General features: G+C 47.1%; 1 protein-coding gene across 1 annotated transcript; it reads right to left on the reverse strand.

The window, feature by feature from the left end:
- Nucleotides 1-6,210: 6,210 nt before the first annotated feature.
- Sfrp2 (secreted frizzled related protein 2) lies at nucleotides 6,211-13,945 on the reverse strand. Its single transcript, XM_032896717.1, has 3 exons — nucleotides 13,203-13,945; nucleotides 10,914-10,994; nucleotides 6,211-7,405 (listed from the first exon to the last, which is right to left on the reverse strand). The coding sequence occupies exons 1-3, from the start codon at nucleotides 13,702-13,704 to the stop codon at nucleotides 7,101-7,103; spliced, it is 888 nt and encodes a 295-aa protein (XP_032752608.1). The 5' UTR covers nucleotides 13,705-13,945; the 3' UTR covers nucleotides 6,211-7,100.
- Between the last annotated feature and the right edge of the window lie 1,365 nt (nucleotides 13,946-15,310).

The raw sequence follows: 15,310 nt of genomic DNA on the forward strand, positions 1-15,310 counted from the left end.
GGTTCTTGGTATCTATGATACTTGTCTCAGATACACGTTTTTCAAGTATTTTCCCTAACTCTCTTGGTTGTGTTTCTTTTCCCCAGTAGACTGTGAGATGCAGGTAGTTTTACATTTATCTGTGTTTTCTCTTGCTGCTTGGGACCCCAGTGCTACAGCTGTTGTCTGTTGCTTAATCCAAGGTCATGGGAACTCACTGCAGTTTCTCTGTGAGTGTGGGGTTGATCTGTTACTGTAACATCCAGTGTAAGGTTAGGGTGCATCTTTCCTGTTTTGTCTGTGTGTGTGCAGATAACCATTTATCTTGGTAGCATTTATTACAAAGCTATTACCTCTCCATTGAATCCTTGAATTATTGCCTTATTTCGCTTATAATTATTCATGTCTGCATACTTAATTCTGTTCATTTTCAAATGGGTCTGACACACTGTCTTCATCCTTGAAGGTTTGTATTAGATTTTCAAATACTAAAATCTAAAGTAAGAGACATCCACCTTTGTTCTCTTGCCACAGCATCTCAGCTGTTCTGTATTTTCATAAGAATTTTATAGTTTGTCAGTTTCCACAAAAGAGACACTGGAGAGAGCAACAGGGGTTATTCTGTATTTATAGACTAGTTGGAGGAATGTATTAAATCTTCGAATTCATGAACACGGATGCCTCCCTTTAATTTAGTTCTCTTTACATTTTCTTTCTGTGGTTTTTTAGTTTTTAGTGTGAAAGTGTTGAATTTCATTCATTAGATTCTATTTCTGATTATTATTATTAATTTTAATATTGTGTAAATGAAGCCACACTTTTAATTTCATCTTCAGGATTGTTTACTGTTATAGAAATGCAATTGATTTGTACATTGTATTATATTCTGTGAACTTTAGGGGCTTAATTTTTAGTGATAATATTTTCTTTTTCTTTATTTTTTTCTTGAGTTTCTTAAAGTTTTTTAATGGTAAGATTCGATTATTTGTTGCTTTTAATTTTGTCATAGCATATTTTAGATCATCTTAATTGTTAATAAAGGTTTCAGATCTTCCTTTTCCGACACCCGTTTTCGTGGTCTGTTTCCCCCCTCCTCCTTTCCACACAGAACTATGGCAGCTCTTCCCAGCGCTCCTTGATAATTGCGTGTATTTCTGAAGGGTTGCTAGTGCCGCCCTTCCTGCATTCCTGATGCTAATAACTTGGGTTTTGTCTCTTTGTCCAGGCTTTTGTTAATTGTGTTGATGGACTTTGTCTAGTAAATTTTAGAGACTTTATTGTCCTTTGTGCTAAACTCGGTCGTTTCTCTCCTTCTGTTCATTTTGGGTTTGGTTTGTGCCCTTTGCATGTTAAGTGAAAACCAGGTTATTATTCGAGAGCTTTCTTTCTCTCTCAATATAGTCATTTGTAGCTATTCATGCCTGACATTGATTTAGCTCTGTCTTGCACATCTCCATATGGTTCCTTTTATTTATCACAATTCCCGTGTCTAGGAATGTATTAATTTCCACTTTTTGTGAGTTTCCCCAGCTTCCTCTGTCATTCTCCTTCCTTCCATTGTCTTTGGGACAGTCCTTTCAGGTGTGCTGAGGTTGGTGCTGTCTTCTGTGTTACCTGAGCTGGGAGATGTTCTAGTGCGCTTGTGTACTTGGTGCATGACTTTCAGGGCAAAGCAGGAAAAAGATCAGAGCACAAGTTGACGCGATCACAGTGGACCCAGAAGATGTATTCGGTAGTGTACAGGTAGGATTGTGGGAGAGGTGACTTTCTTCACGGTCATAGGCCTTCCAGACACAGCAACTGTCATTTACAAAAGGAAGGTGCCTTCTGGGTTTAGATGATATCACAGAATAGCAAGATAGGGAGTCTTTGGATCGGTTAGACCCCCAAGGGGCAGTGCTGTGCTAGTCAGCCTTTTCATTGCTGTGCCAAAATGCCCGATACAAACAACTTAAAAGGAAAAAAGTTTGTGTTTGCTCTTGGTTTTAGAGGGTTCGGTCTGTCATGGTGGGGAGGACATGGTGTAGAGCAGTTCACATCATCACAGCCAGGAAGCATGGAAAAGGAGAGACCAAGCAAGACTCAGCCCTCCAGACACCTTCCCTCTGACCTGTTATTGTTTTCTTCCAACTTGGTTCCGCCTCCTACCCTCACTACTTCCTAATCTTGCTAGCACATTATGTACCCGTCAGGGATTAGATCAGAACCCACACAATGTCACTGTCTCCAGGATGCCCAGATTGTGTTTTTTCCTGCACTAGGCATTTTCCTACCCTCCAGTCAAGTTAATAGCTCAAGTCAGCCATCAGAGGCAGTGTACTCTCCCTTAACTGTCTTAACAGACAGCACTCCACAGTGACTCACTGATATTTCTATCCCTGTAAGCATTTTCGTGATGGATCCTGTACTCGACCTGAGCCAAGTATTCCGTGTTCTATGCTGGCTAACTATTCTCTCTTCTATGTGTTGCTGAAGGCCACGGACAGCTCCCTCTGATCCCATGTTGATTGTCTGCGCTGTTCTTCTTTATTGGGTTCTGAGTCCTTTTGGAAGGCCTACTCCTGTGTCATCAGAATCTGGAACAGGTCCTCTAGAGTAAAGCTGGGGTAGGGCATAATCACTGCATCTATGCCTGCACCGGCTCCTGGCTTGTGGATACACACTTGGTGTGCATTTGTGGATACACACTTGGTGTGCACTTACTGAGGAATAAGCCACTGCCACATAACTGGTGGTCAGCAAATATTTGCTGAGTTAATAAATTAGTGCGCATGTACATAATGTGTTTCACGGGCAGAAATCACACTGTTTGGCCCTTCAGACTCAGTAACTGCATAAGGGAAGAACAGGGTGAGGAGTAGTCATGGGGGCTTATGCCTGGATTTGATTTTCAGGGTTGACACCCCCTTTCCCTAAGAACATTGAAAACCTCAGACATACTGTTGTTCGATGAGAAAATAGGAAGTGGGGGGTGGGTAGCAGTTTTGGGTAACTGAGCCGGCCCTCTGTGCTGAATTTCAGTCTACTGAACTGTCTTTATGGGTGCTTTCATTCTTTGTGGAGTTAGGAAGTGCTACTCAAAGAACTCTTATGTTTGCCTTTATGGATCAAATCCTACCTCAAACTATGTATTAGAGGGATGAGGAATGAGCTGCCTAGGGATATATAATTTAATATCCTTTAGCTTTTCTGCTTAGGGGACTCTTCCTACTTTAAGTGATTGAGCTTCTCCATGAGTCACAAATTATTTCTAGGAACTCAGAAGTCCAAAGCTCTCTCTGTTTCCATTCCTGGATGCACAGTCAGGGCTCCATCTGCCTACGAAAGAAACCTAGTAGCTAAAGGAGTAGTTAAGAGTACAGTCTCATGCGTATCAAGGATAAATAAGCTATGTTTATTAGCTCAAAATGAGACAATAAAGCAGAGCCCAAGCCTATCGGCTCCACACCAGGCCCACTTTATGACTCATGCCTACATCGAAGATGGGACCAGCGTGAGTAGTGGCCAGAACTGGAAAGTTCACAAGACGCCATGCATGGCAAGAAGGAGACAGAGCATGAGTCACTGACAGAAGCCCTGTCTGGCATCAGCGTGCTCTGTAGAGCCCAAGGCTGTGTATCCTGTGATAAAAGTTGCAACCTCTGGCTTGTTTGGAGAGAGAACATTCAAGTAGATTTCTTTTATTCAAGTGCGTTTGCTTGTTGGTTTTGGCGAGCTCTATCTACTGTCATGCAGGCTGACATTGAACTTTCACCTGATCCGACTGAACACCTCATCTCCCAGCATCCACCTCCTGAGAGCTGAGGGTGTATCCTTCGCCACGCGCCTGTCTTCCCCAAGTTGTTTCTCTTTACCACTTCTGCCGAATGTGTCTATCCTCTGACTCCTGACTTTGGATGAAGTGGACCTTTCATTTACTGTTTGCTTCTTTGTGTTTTTCTTGTTTTTGTCCTTCTCCTAAGCCCCACGTCTCATGGTTGAACTGTCTGACTGTGAGATTCTCATGCTCACACACAGCACTAGAGGGACCAGAGATGTTAAACATGGATGCTTTTCTCTTCAATGGAAGTGATTTATACCTGTTTCTGCCTGGAAAGCTGAGAATGGGTGTAGTTAATAACTTGGTGTTCTTTGGTATCTGTAGGACCGGGCCTCATCCAAATCCCTCAGACTATCACGTCCATCCCAGACGTTTCCCAGGCTCTTGAGCATCTTTTCTCAGTCAATAGAACCAGTTCTTATGGAAGGGATCACGGGTGCTTTGCAAAAGAGTTTCAACATAGTCGTGCCTTAAACTTTATAGTGATAACTCTCCCCCTCCCAAAGTTTACTGTGTAAGTAGGTCAAAAGTAAATGTCTCGGGGTCAGACTGTAGAGCTTTGAGCAGACACTGGATCTCTAACTAAGTCATATTGAGCTGGATTGGCTTCTTCTCTTGCTGTGTTACTCTGCAGGGCGGCAGTGTTTGCAGGGACCCCTACAGAATTCCCCCATCCACCCCCTGCTTCTTCTGGTCGTGCTTTGGTGGTATCCATGGGATTTGTCTTGAGGATCTGATGAGAAGCAGAATCTAGTGGTGGTGCAGAGGAAAATGAAAGGCGTTGGCTAAACCGTGCAGCCTGGGGAGTGGACCACATTAGCTGTGTAGGGAGAGGAGTCTGAGGTGCTGTAGATGGCGAGGGATGGAAGGGAAGAGGGTATTCAGCTAGATAGATACAATGCTGTTAGAGGAAGCCCTCACATGACCACCATTAGAAATGTCAGATTAGGGGCAGGAGCGGTGACTCTGGTTAAGAGCGTGTGCCTCACCTGCAGACGACTCAAGCTTGGTTCCCAGGACCCACACTGGGTGACTCACAACTGCCTGTAATGGCAGCTTCAGGGTATGTGGTGTCATCTCCTGGACTTGCCAGACATTGCACTCTTGTGTAGACAGACAGACAGTCAGACAGAAACACACACACACACACACACACACACACACACACACACGCACGCACGCACATTGGAATTTTCTTTTAGAAAATCAGAGTTGGCAAGGAACTGCTGTGTTCACCCTATCTGCATCCCTTCTCCAGACGAATCACCAGTTTTACTGACACGATCTTCCAGCTCTTGGCTTTTCTTCATTTCCTTACACGATCTCTATAAAGTGATCTGTGGTGTCTGTGTTCTCAGTACTTAAAGCACGCGTGGCACATTATCAGTCACTATTTGCTCACTAAGTACTCGTGCAAAGACGAGTGTCCTCACACTTCCGCAGTTCACTCCCGCGCTGAATGGATGGCAGAGTCTGTTTTCTCACTGGCTTGCCTGTTTTAGGAGCCCTGCTGGCTGGTCTCTGGGCCTGGCTTTCATGCACTGGATACAGTGTCTAAGTTTTATAATAGAATAACGAAGTATCTGGATACTCATGGCTAAGGTTTATTTGTGTCCCTCTGAAATTCATTGTAAGGTGAGGTCTCCAGCGAGTTGGTATTAGGAGTTGGTATTAGATGAGGTCCCCATGGCAGAAATGAGGTTACTGCTGTTATTAAAGCGGCCCAGGGAAGTTTTCTCACCCCTTTGCCATATTGGTAGACAGTGAGAAGGACCCATCTATGAAGCAGAGAGCAGGACACCAAGTCTCCTGGCTTCTTGACCATAGCCTTTCCAACTGCCAGAGCTGTGCAAAATAGATTTCTGTTGTGTGTTAATTGACCAGTCTAAGCTTTTTTTTTTTTTTTTTTTTTTGTCACAGCGGCCTACACAGATTAAGACTGTCTGTTTGACTCTTCCTTAATCTGTTTTTCAGCATCCTCTCTCTCTATCCTGGCTTCCAATGGATGGTCTACTAATCATAGCTTTCTTTACCTCAGAGCTTAAGGAGGGAAGGACTTACCACGCTCACAGTGGCTGCTCTTCTCACTCTAAGAATCTCCAGCAATAAATAGCAGGACTGTGAGGCATAGGACCCTGCAGTTCAGAGTCCCGCTGCACACAACTGAACTGAGGAGACAGCCAACAGGAGCCTTCGAGTCTCTGCAGTCCGCAGGAGCAGCCACGAGCAGTGAAATGTGAGGTGCATGCGAGCAGTGAAATGTGAGGTGCATGCTAATGTACGGGGACAGGAGTCCTAAAACACTGGAGTAACTGGTAACTTCAACCTGCTGTGGGGAGGGCTGGGCCTCCTGAGGGCAGGGCTCCTTCCCAGCTCCTTGGTCAAAGGAGCCATGGCGGAAAGACAAGGAATAAATACACCAGGCTGTAAAGTTTATATACAAAGAATATAATGTTTATCTGAAATATTTACAGTGTCGGTTAAAGCAATATTTTTACAACTTTTCCAGGTCAACTACTACGTATATTACAGGTTAGCTACAATGATTTAGTTTGAAGAAAAAAAAAAAAAAAAAAGAAAAAAAATGGAGTAAAAAGATGTTTTAAACAAGGCTTAAAATACTCGTCGATTTATAAGCTGTATTCACGTTGCCCTTTATTTGAAGGCATCATGCAATGAGGAATGGTTAATGTGTGCTTATAAAATGAAGTTCTGTAGCTGGGCTGGGATGCATGCAACGGTCGGAGTTAATGAGGGTGTAAAATGAGCAGTGAAAACCTTTGAAGATTTAGACGCCGAGTCTCAGGCTGGAACAGAGATAACAGCCAGCTTTATCTCAACCACCAAGTCTGGGACCCACACGCTTAGACCACAGAGGGGGGAAAAAAAGAAACAATTTGCCTGACATGGCAACCTAAGGGCACAGTATAAACCAACAGACTGACCAAAGAGAGAAAATGCCCCTCGGGTCACAGTACTACAGCTATTCAAAACTACCCTTAAAATGAGCTGTTTTAAAACTTCATAAAAAACAGTCATGATTTTATTAGTTGGAATATTTCTACAAGATCTGGATGGACTTTTCGCTTTATGTGAAAATAGCTATCTGTTCCCGGGGCCTCCTAGGGCCTTATAACTCAGGACACGTTAGGATACACACATGCAAAAGGCAGGGCAAGCGGCTCCAAGCTGAGGCTGTAGCTCTCCCGACAGTACTTGGGAAACCGGAAATGAGGTCGCAGAGTGGAAGTGGTCCACGGAGCCCAGGGCCTGGCCGGCGAGAAGCCACCCCACTAGGAAACTAGCATTGCAGCTTGCGGATGCTGCGGGAGATGCGCTTGAACTCTCTCTGGCCCTTCTGCCACCGTTTCACGGAGGTGATGACCAGCTCTCCACCCTGTTTCTGTCCCATGACCAGATAGGGAGCGTTGATGTCGTTCATCTCCTCACAGGTGCACTGCAGGCTGTCTTTGAGCCACAGCACTGATTTCTTCAGGTCCCTTTCGGACACCCCGTTCAGCTTGTAAATGGTCTTGCTCTTCGTCTCCAGGATGATTTTGGTGTCTCTGTTGATGTAGGTTATCTCCTTCACTTTGATTTTCAGTGCTGTGAAGACAAGAGGGGGCAGGAACGGCAATACAGAACACGGGTTATGACAAGGGAGAACAGGGTAGGTTTGTAAGCCTTGCTGTCTACCCTGCACTTGGTCTGTGTGGAGAAGAGGGGCTTCCCAGAACCGAACAGACCATGAGGGTTGCGCGTAGGGGCTTTGGCCCTGAGGTCAGCAGTCAGTTCCATTTCTAAAGTCCCCAAACATTGGCAGGACATTTGTTTCCAATCAGCTATCGTTCCAGAACCTTCTTGCAGGACTCAGATAACTCTTCTCCACACACCGCCCCTTGTGTTGGTAAGTCACTTGGCATGTGGTTCTTGCTACTCCCAGCAAACGACTCCCCTATTGGAGGAGTCTTCAGCATGAGGAGAAATGCCTAGCTCTTCAGTGAAACCTGAGCCTCCCTGGCTGCAAACCTTAAACTGGGTTTATTATGTCAGAGAGGTTTCTAGGCAAACTTGTGAGGACATGGTATCATGGTCACTGTTTTCTGAAGAACAGATTACAGGGGAAGGAGAAATGGGTCTTGCAGCTGCTTTTGATTTAGTAAAGTAACAAGGAGGGGAAAAAAAAACGCAAGTCTCTCTTTTTTTTAAAGAGCACAACATGTTTAGCCATAAAAGTGTTTTTCTGAAGACTTCATTCTCGTGTGTTCTATCTGCCTGGCCGAGGCCAAGGCATTTACAGATCATGTATGTACTCTTTCCAAAATGTGTATGTAGAGTCATCAGAATGTTAAGACCAAAACGTAGGTTGTTTACTATAAAAGACACATTTTATAGCCGTGAACACTATGCGTTGGGAAACACATACGCCGGGATTAAATGTCAAGACTCCACACATGCAGGAAAAGGATAGAGTTTTCAGGTTAGAAAGGGCCATCCCATTAAAAGCTCATTAGTACACCAAGATGCAAGTCGAGAGAAGTGTCTGTGACTTGTACCAGGCCACCCAGGTAGCTTGTGTCCTATCTCAGTCCCCAAACCTCCTTCTGCACTACCACTGTGTTCTCTTGAGGCGATGTCAAATATCTGTCCTCGTGGAGCATAAAGTTGCTCAGCTCCAGTGTGTCCCAAGACTCTTGGTGCCATCGACAGCTGTAATGGATGACACGCATGTCTGACTTCCCAACTTTGATGGGGTTTAATGCATTGTTTAAATTAGTAATAGTGGAGAATTGTGTGTGTGTGTGTGTATGTCTTTGAGGTTTTCTTTTCCTTTAAAAAACATTCAGACAGGGAATTCAACTGAGCTGGCTCTCCAGCCAAAATAGAAATGAATGGTGCTGCATGGGGGAGCGTGGGTGCTGTGACTTGGTGAATGACAGTTTTTCCTGAACCATAGTACTAACTCCTCAGAGTTTACGGAATGTGCCTGAAATGTCACATGTTTCTGTGACTCTACTAAGGAATAAGAGGCCGCCATAGGGGTGAATTGAACTGGGTATATATTAGCCAAGAGTCTTGTCTCTGACATGGATGGGGCAGGCTCTACCTGGCCAATGAAACATTCTTGATCTTTAAATACCAGAAGCATCAGTTTGAGCTAGGAGCTGTGTTCATTACCTCTCTTTAGCTCTAAAACATATATCATAGGGGAAGGGATTCCTCCTTAGACTCGAAGCTGAGACAAAACATAGGGAATCGAAGACCCAACATAACAGTCTTGCTCCGGTAGGTGTGACTGGGAGACAGGGTGTGTTGGGAGGCGGAGGTGACAGTCATGGGTCCAGTGGCATGGTGGGTAACCTGCAGTGCAGAGGTAAGGTGGGGCTTTCTGTTCCTCTGTTTCGAGTGTGTCGTTGGGGTGGGGAGTGCCGTGCGTGCCAGGATGATGCAAGTTAAATATGTTTCATTGCTCTACCTGCTCTGTCTACTGTTCCCCAAGGCGCAGAGGCAAAGTGGAGTACTCCTTCCTTGTCGCTATCTCAAAGGAACAGGGCAGAGAGAGTGATGGTCCTGGCTGCTGCCCTGTGCAGCTCACACGGCTTCTTAGCTCACAACTTCATATGGCCCTTTGAGAAGGTTTGTCCTCTGATTGGTAAGCCACAAAACAAACGTGTGTGTGTGTGTGTGTGTGTGTGTGTGTGTGTTAAATGCATTTCCTTTAGATTCCTATGAAAGTTAGCAAGGAAATTTTATGTGTAATGCCAAGAGCTTAAACTGCTGCAGAAAATACTTACTAGAATTGTACGTTTTTCTAAATGATTCTCTGACATGTGGCAGCAGAGGACCGTGATCTAAGACTCTTGAGGCTGAAGACTACGTACTGTGAACGTACCCGGCCCTGAGATAGTATGAGATCTGTTGTTTGAAGACAGACATGTGAAACCTTATGACGCCCTGTGAGGCTCCATCTACTTGGCAGTTATTAGCTAGGGCTTGGAGCTTTCCATCTGTCTTTATCCTTCCTCAGCAGCCTCAAGTGTTTCCTTGTGTCAGGGCTACAGTTCAGGAACCAGCCAAGGTTCAACTGTTCTCAGTGTTTGAGACTTGTGTGTGTGTGTGTGTGTGTGTACAGTGGCACCAGTTTCTTCGGTCTTACAGATTTGTTGAGTATATGGAAATGTTAACATGGATCGGTTAGACCTCTGCTCACCACCAACTTCCAGCTTTTGACTGAATAAATACACTTTAGGGATGCTAATACAACCTCACATGACTATCCTTGGGGCAGGATTAAAGCAACAGTGCTGGCTGGGGGCTGTGATGTGGGATTTTGGCTTTGGCCCTCATCTAGGTAATTTCCTTCCTCCCCCCAACTGGGGGTGGGGCTTGCAGACAGCAGGTAGGTTCAGGTGCTGGTAATGATCTTTGCAGAAAGCACACACTCTCTCTCCTCTCTGTCTCTCTCTCCTCTCTCCTCTCTCCTCCCTCCCCCCTCTCTGTCTCTCTGTCTCTGTCTCTGTCTCCCTCCCCCTCTTCCCTATTTGTGAAACTGTGACCAATGTGTTCCTATGGGGGCTACAAATCGAGTGAAAATATTTTTGTTTGATGCTAGTGCAAGTGTTTATTTTGGGCCACTGTAAAAGCTTGACTGTATTTTGCTGAGGGTCCTGTGTTCTTGGCACACATGCCAAGCAGCATGTGACATGGGATTCTGTGTGTTGGCACCAAAAAAACAAACAAACAAACAAACAAACAAACAAACAAACAAAAAACCAAACCAAAACCAAAACCAAAACAAAAACCAAAAAACAAAAAAACAAAAAAACAAACCACCAAAGAGTTTAGCAGTTATCGATCGTGCACTGGTGCCTTGGGAAACTCCCACTTGGTTATTGTTTCAGGAAACAGTGAATGTCGTCCAGGGTAGTTCATTTCGAGGTGGTTACATATGAAGAGGTTTAAGAGCCAGTTAGGTGACCTTAGGGAACAGGAGAGGTGATCATGTCTCACCCAGCCTCATCTGGCGACTTCTTACCGATTTCTACTTTTTAACTTTGCCTGGTGAATGTAAGGCGGATGGATGTGACATCTGTTGGCCGTGGCAGCTACTTACCGAAGTCATTCTTACAAAGAGTTTCCATTATGTCGTTGTCATCCTCGTTCTTGGTTTTGCAGGCTTCACACACCTTGGGAGCTGGGGATGTGAAAAGAGCTTCCGTGAGTTTGCTTAGAAGGGAACAGCAGGTGGCGTTTGTAAACAACTCAAAAGGACCGGGCCAGGCCAGCTCGGCCATTGTCCCCTGTGACCCCTGCCTCAGCCTCCTCCATAGAAATTGGACCCCTCGGTCCCTCGCTGCCCTTTCTTTCCACTTCTGGTTGGGTGAAATCAGAGCGGCCACATGTCTGGCTTTATTAGCACTAACCCTCAAATAAAAAGGGAGCCGTGGACAGTGGGTAGGTGTGGGGGCAAGATGACCTGGAGAGGCTTTTCAGATCCTCCTCCTCACTCCTCAGATGAATCCAGGCATTCTGGAATCTCTAAGGAGAAAGTGTTCAGGGATTTAAACCCCACGGGGGCATGGGAAAATGGATAACCATAAACTACAATGGAAGGAAGGTTCTTATCTGCAGGACGTAGAGAAAGCCTCTTCTGCTCAGCAGGGCTGTAAGTCTAGTGGATTGTTTTGCAGATTTTTTTTTTCCTCCTCTGGGCTGGGGATGATGGCCAGTGTGGTGCTGTGAGGAACCAATAGGGCCTGTTTGCATCTAGGAAGCACATCTCAGTAATTCCCACAGCCAGCTCTAACCGGCTCTCCTTCACCTTGTGCTTCCTGCCAAGTCTGTGGTTCAGTTCCGGTTTAGTTCATTATTTCCCTCCAGGTGCTTGGTACAGGTGCTTGTTGCCTACCCTTGCCCGTGCAACGAGGTGGTGTGGATGAAGAAAATCTTTTTCCGTGGGTTTGTCTGAGCAGAGCCCAGGGGCGCTGTGCACTTTACAGCCATCAGTCTGCCCAAGGCTGTCGTGAAAACATACTCCCATGAAGGAAACACTTTCTCTAATTTATACATGTGCCCAGTGATATCTTCAAAATTCAAGTACAATCTTGTAGGTTTTCACTAGCATGAAACTGGATTGTCACAGGGAAAATCCCTGTTAGCCATACAAGCTGTCTGATTTTGGAAAGTGTGGAAGAGTAAACTTTGCAGGGACACAGGCTTATTTTGAAGGAGGAAAGCGAACACTGGAGGATTACCCAGTGTATATTTGGGTTGATAGCAGGAAGAGAAACAAAGGCAACCCCCACAAAACAACCCCAGCCCTACCCAACCAGAGAGAAACGCTTCCAGTCAGGAGGCTCAGAATGTATCTGAAATGCTACCAACCTGTATTGGTTATTCTACTGTATATGTTGGGCGAACGTTTGAAAAATGCCAAACATTTGCAATAAATTAGAAACCTAACCAATAAGATGATTGCAGACTCATGGTGCCTGCCAGGAAAGATTGCTAAACAACTTTGTATTTTCTTTAACTAATGATGTCTGCAGGAAAACAATTAGAGATTGAAAGGGAGATGCTGCTGCAGCCTGAGAGGGGTTAGGAAGCCCCCTTTCTATCTCAGGGGGCCTAAATCAGCTCAGACACATTGTATACTTTTTCCTTTCAGGAAAAATATCAAGAGCCCATGAGGTTTTCATTGCTTTGATGGTTTTTTGCCTATGAACTTCCCTCTGTTTTTCTAAAAACTGGAGGGAACTCTTCTGCATGATCCCCCCCCCCAGCTAATTAAAACCACTCAGAAGATAAAAGCCGATAGTGACAGAAAGATGATTTCAGGAGATTCCCTTTATCCTCTCTCCCTCAAACACCTGGGGAGCTAAAACCCATATTCAGGGTCCAACCCGCTCCCAGGCAGTCTTCGTTTTATCTCCAAATCTACATTGGCAAAGGACAAAAATTCTCAGAAAGTGGTCAGTGCGTATTGTTTGTATCCAGTAGGAAGAGAAGGAGCAGAGAGGCCGAGCCTAAGTGTCTGGCCTGGGTGCTATCACTAGGACTATGGTAAACGCTTTCAGAAGTGGGGTCTCAGAGCAAGAATCTTAAAAAAATAAAATAAAATAAAATAAAAATAAGGCTTGCCACTTTTGTTTGGCTTTCTTAACGACCTAAGAGGAGCTGTTAGAACCAAGGAGGAATTTTGGCGAATGGGTGGATATCTCGAATTTGATACCCCGTATGGCAACAGACTAGGGCAGGGACAGCTGCCATATCCAAGGTTAGGACCCCAGCCTGGACAAACTAAGATTTGGAGTGGTGGCTGCGGGGTGTCCCTCCACCCTATTCTCAGGTCCTAGCACCTCAGGCTACTTGGAAGTGGATGGAACGAAGAGGGAAGGCTTACCTTCCTCTGTGGCCGGCAGGAGGTGGTCGCTGCTAGCAAGGGGGATGCAGAGATCGTTGTCCTGCGGGAAGCGGTCGCACTCCAGCATGTCTGGCCAGGGGAAGCCGAAGGCGGACATGACCGGGGCACAACGGTCTTTCACCTGCACGCAGAGCGAGTGACACGGCTGGATGGTCTCGTCTAGGTCGTCGAGACAGACAGGGGCGAAGAGCGAGCACAGGAACTTCTTGGTGTCCGGGTGGCACTGCTTCATGACCAGCGGAATCCAGGCGCCCGCTTGCTCCAGCACCTCCTTCATGGTCTCGTGGCCCAGCAGGTTGGGCAGCCGCATGTTCTGGTACTCGATGCCGTGGCACAGCTGCAGGTTGGCGGGGATGGGCTTGCAGTTGCTGCGCTTGTAGGAGAAGTCGGGCTGGCCGAAGAGGAAGAGCCCACGCGCCGAGCCCAGACAGCAGTGCGAGGCGAGGACTAGCAGAAGCAGCGAGGCAGGGCCCCGCAGCATCGTGGACTAGCGACCCCCGGGGGGCTGAGGGAGCCGAGCTGGGGAAGCGAGTGGCGATCGGAGCCCGAGCTCGTCCCGGACTCGCTCGCTCTGCTCGTGGGCTCTGGACAGCCGGTGGCGCGAGCGCGCGAAGCCGGGAGCCGGGAGGTCGGCGCGGGCAAGGCACTGCAAGCCCGCGCTCAGCTCCGGGGGGCTCCGACCCGGGGGAGCAGAGTGAGCAGAGGCTGGGGCCTCGCCAGAGTTTTCTTGGCCTTTTTTATGCAAATCTGGAGGTGGAGGGGGGGAGAAGCAAGGGAGGAGCCAACCCGGAGTAATCTGAGGAGGCCGGTCACTACTTTCTGGGGCTGGCTGCTTTGAGAATGCCCCTCACGCGCTCGCTGGCAGGAAATTCGGGCTGCGCCCCCACCCCGAAGCAGCAGCCCCTGCGCGCGCGCGCTCTGGCGATTGCCTTGCAAGCAGACAAGCGCGGCCACCGCGTCCCAGTGCGAGCGAGCGGAGAGCGAGGCGGAGGCAGCGAAAGTTGAGGGCACGCATGGAGCGAGGCTAGCTGCCTTGCTGTTGGATCTGGGCTGGAACGCGTTTTTTTGCCCCGCGCGTGGCCCGCGCCCATATTGGTGTGCAGCAACCTTTAAGTCTCAGCACTGCGCCCCCGGGCAACCATAAGCCAGCAGCGGTAGCTTTTTCCTCCCTGGTCTCCAGCTCAAGTTGAGCAGATTGGCTCATTCAATGTGTCTCTACTGCCTTTCGACGCAGTCGAACTTACAAAACGGAATAGCAACGATGCATGGAGTTGCTGTTTTGCTGGGGTGTCTATAGGATTTTGTCACTGTGGAGGACTTGTCAGACACGGCACGAATTTGCCCGCCATTTCTCCTCTTTGGAGGAGAGACCTTTACCTCTGAAGAGACGTCCATACTTGAAGGCTGCATGGGCTCTAATACATAGAGGTTCAGGATTGTCTCACTAAAGGCCACCAAAGCAATAAATGGGGCTTGCGAGTACTAAGGTCAGAAGGCGGACAGGAACGGGCAGATACCTCTGTGTGGAGGGTCACCAAGAGTTAGTCATGCCCTCAGAGTCGTCGGCTGATTCATCCCATAACAACCAGGAACACCATCCTGGTCACTGATATGAGTAGTGAACCAACGGGCCGTCCTTTGCTTTGCAGGAGTAGGGACCCTAGTGCTGAAGGCTAGGTGGATGGAGGCGAACTATGGAATGTAAGGTGCCAGGCCGGGGAACAAGAGTTAAGAGTACTGAGAGACAGTGCGAGCGTGCGCAGGGGGTGGGAGTGGGGTCTCCTTTCCCCAAACTAACCCTTGTTTTAAGAGTCAGCTTCCCTTTCAGTGGGATCTTGCAGGTCCTAGGTAGTGACTCCCTCCCCGGCGCTCCCCAAACAATCCTCTTTCAAATGTAAGGTGTACACATTGTTACGGCTTCCTGGACTCTTAGATCTAAGGTCAGGCTTGCCTGTCTGCTGCCCGATTTACATTTTCTATCCTTCTGGATGGTGCACTCAGGGTTTATGGGTCAGCACGTTTTGTGGCCCTGCAGTTTATGAGAGTTTAAGGAGTGAGGCGAGGACGACAAAATGCTATTTCCTACC

Source organism: Rattus rattus, chromosome 3, assembly GCF_011064425.1.
Source record: "Rattus rattus isolate New Zealand chromosome 3, Rrattus_CSIRO_v1, whole genome shotgun sequence".
Taxonomy (NCBI): Eukaryota; Metazoa; Chordata; class Mammalia; order Rodentia; family Muridae; genus Rattus; species Rattus rattus.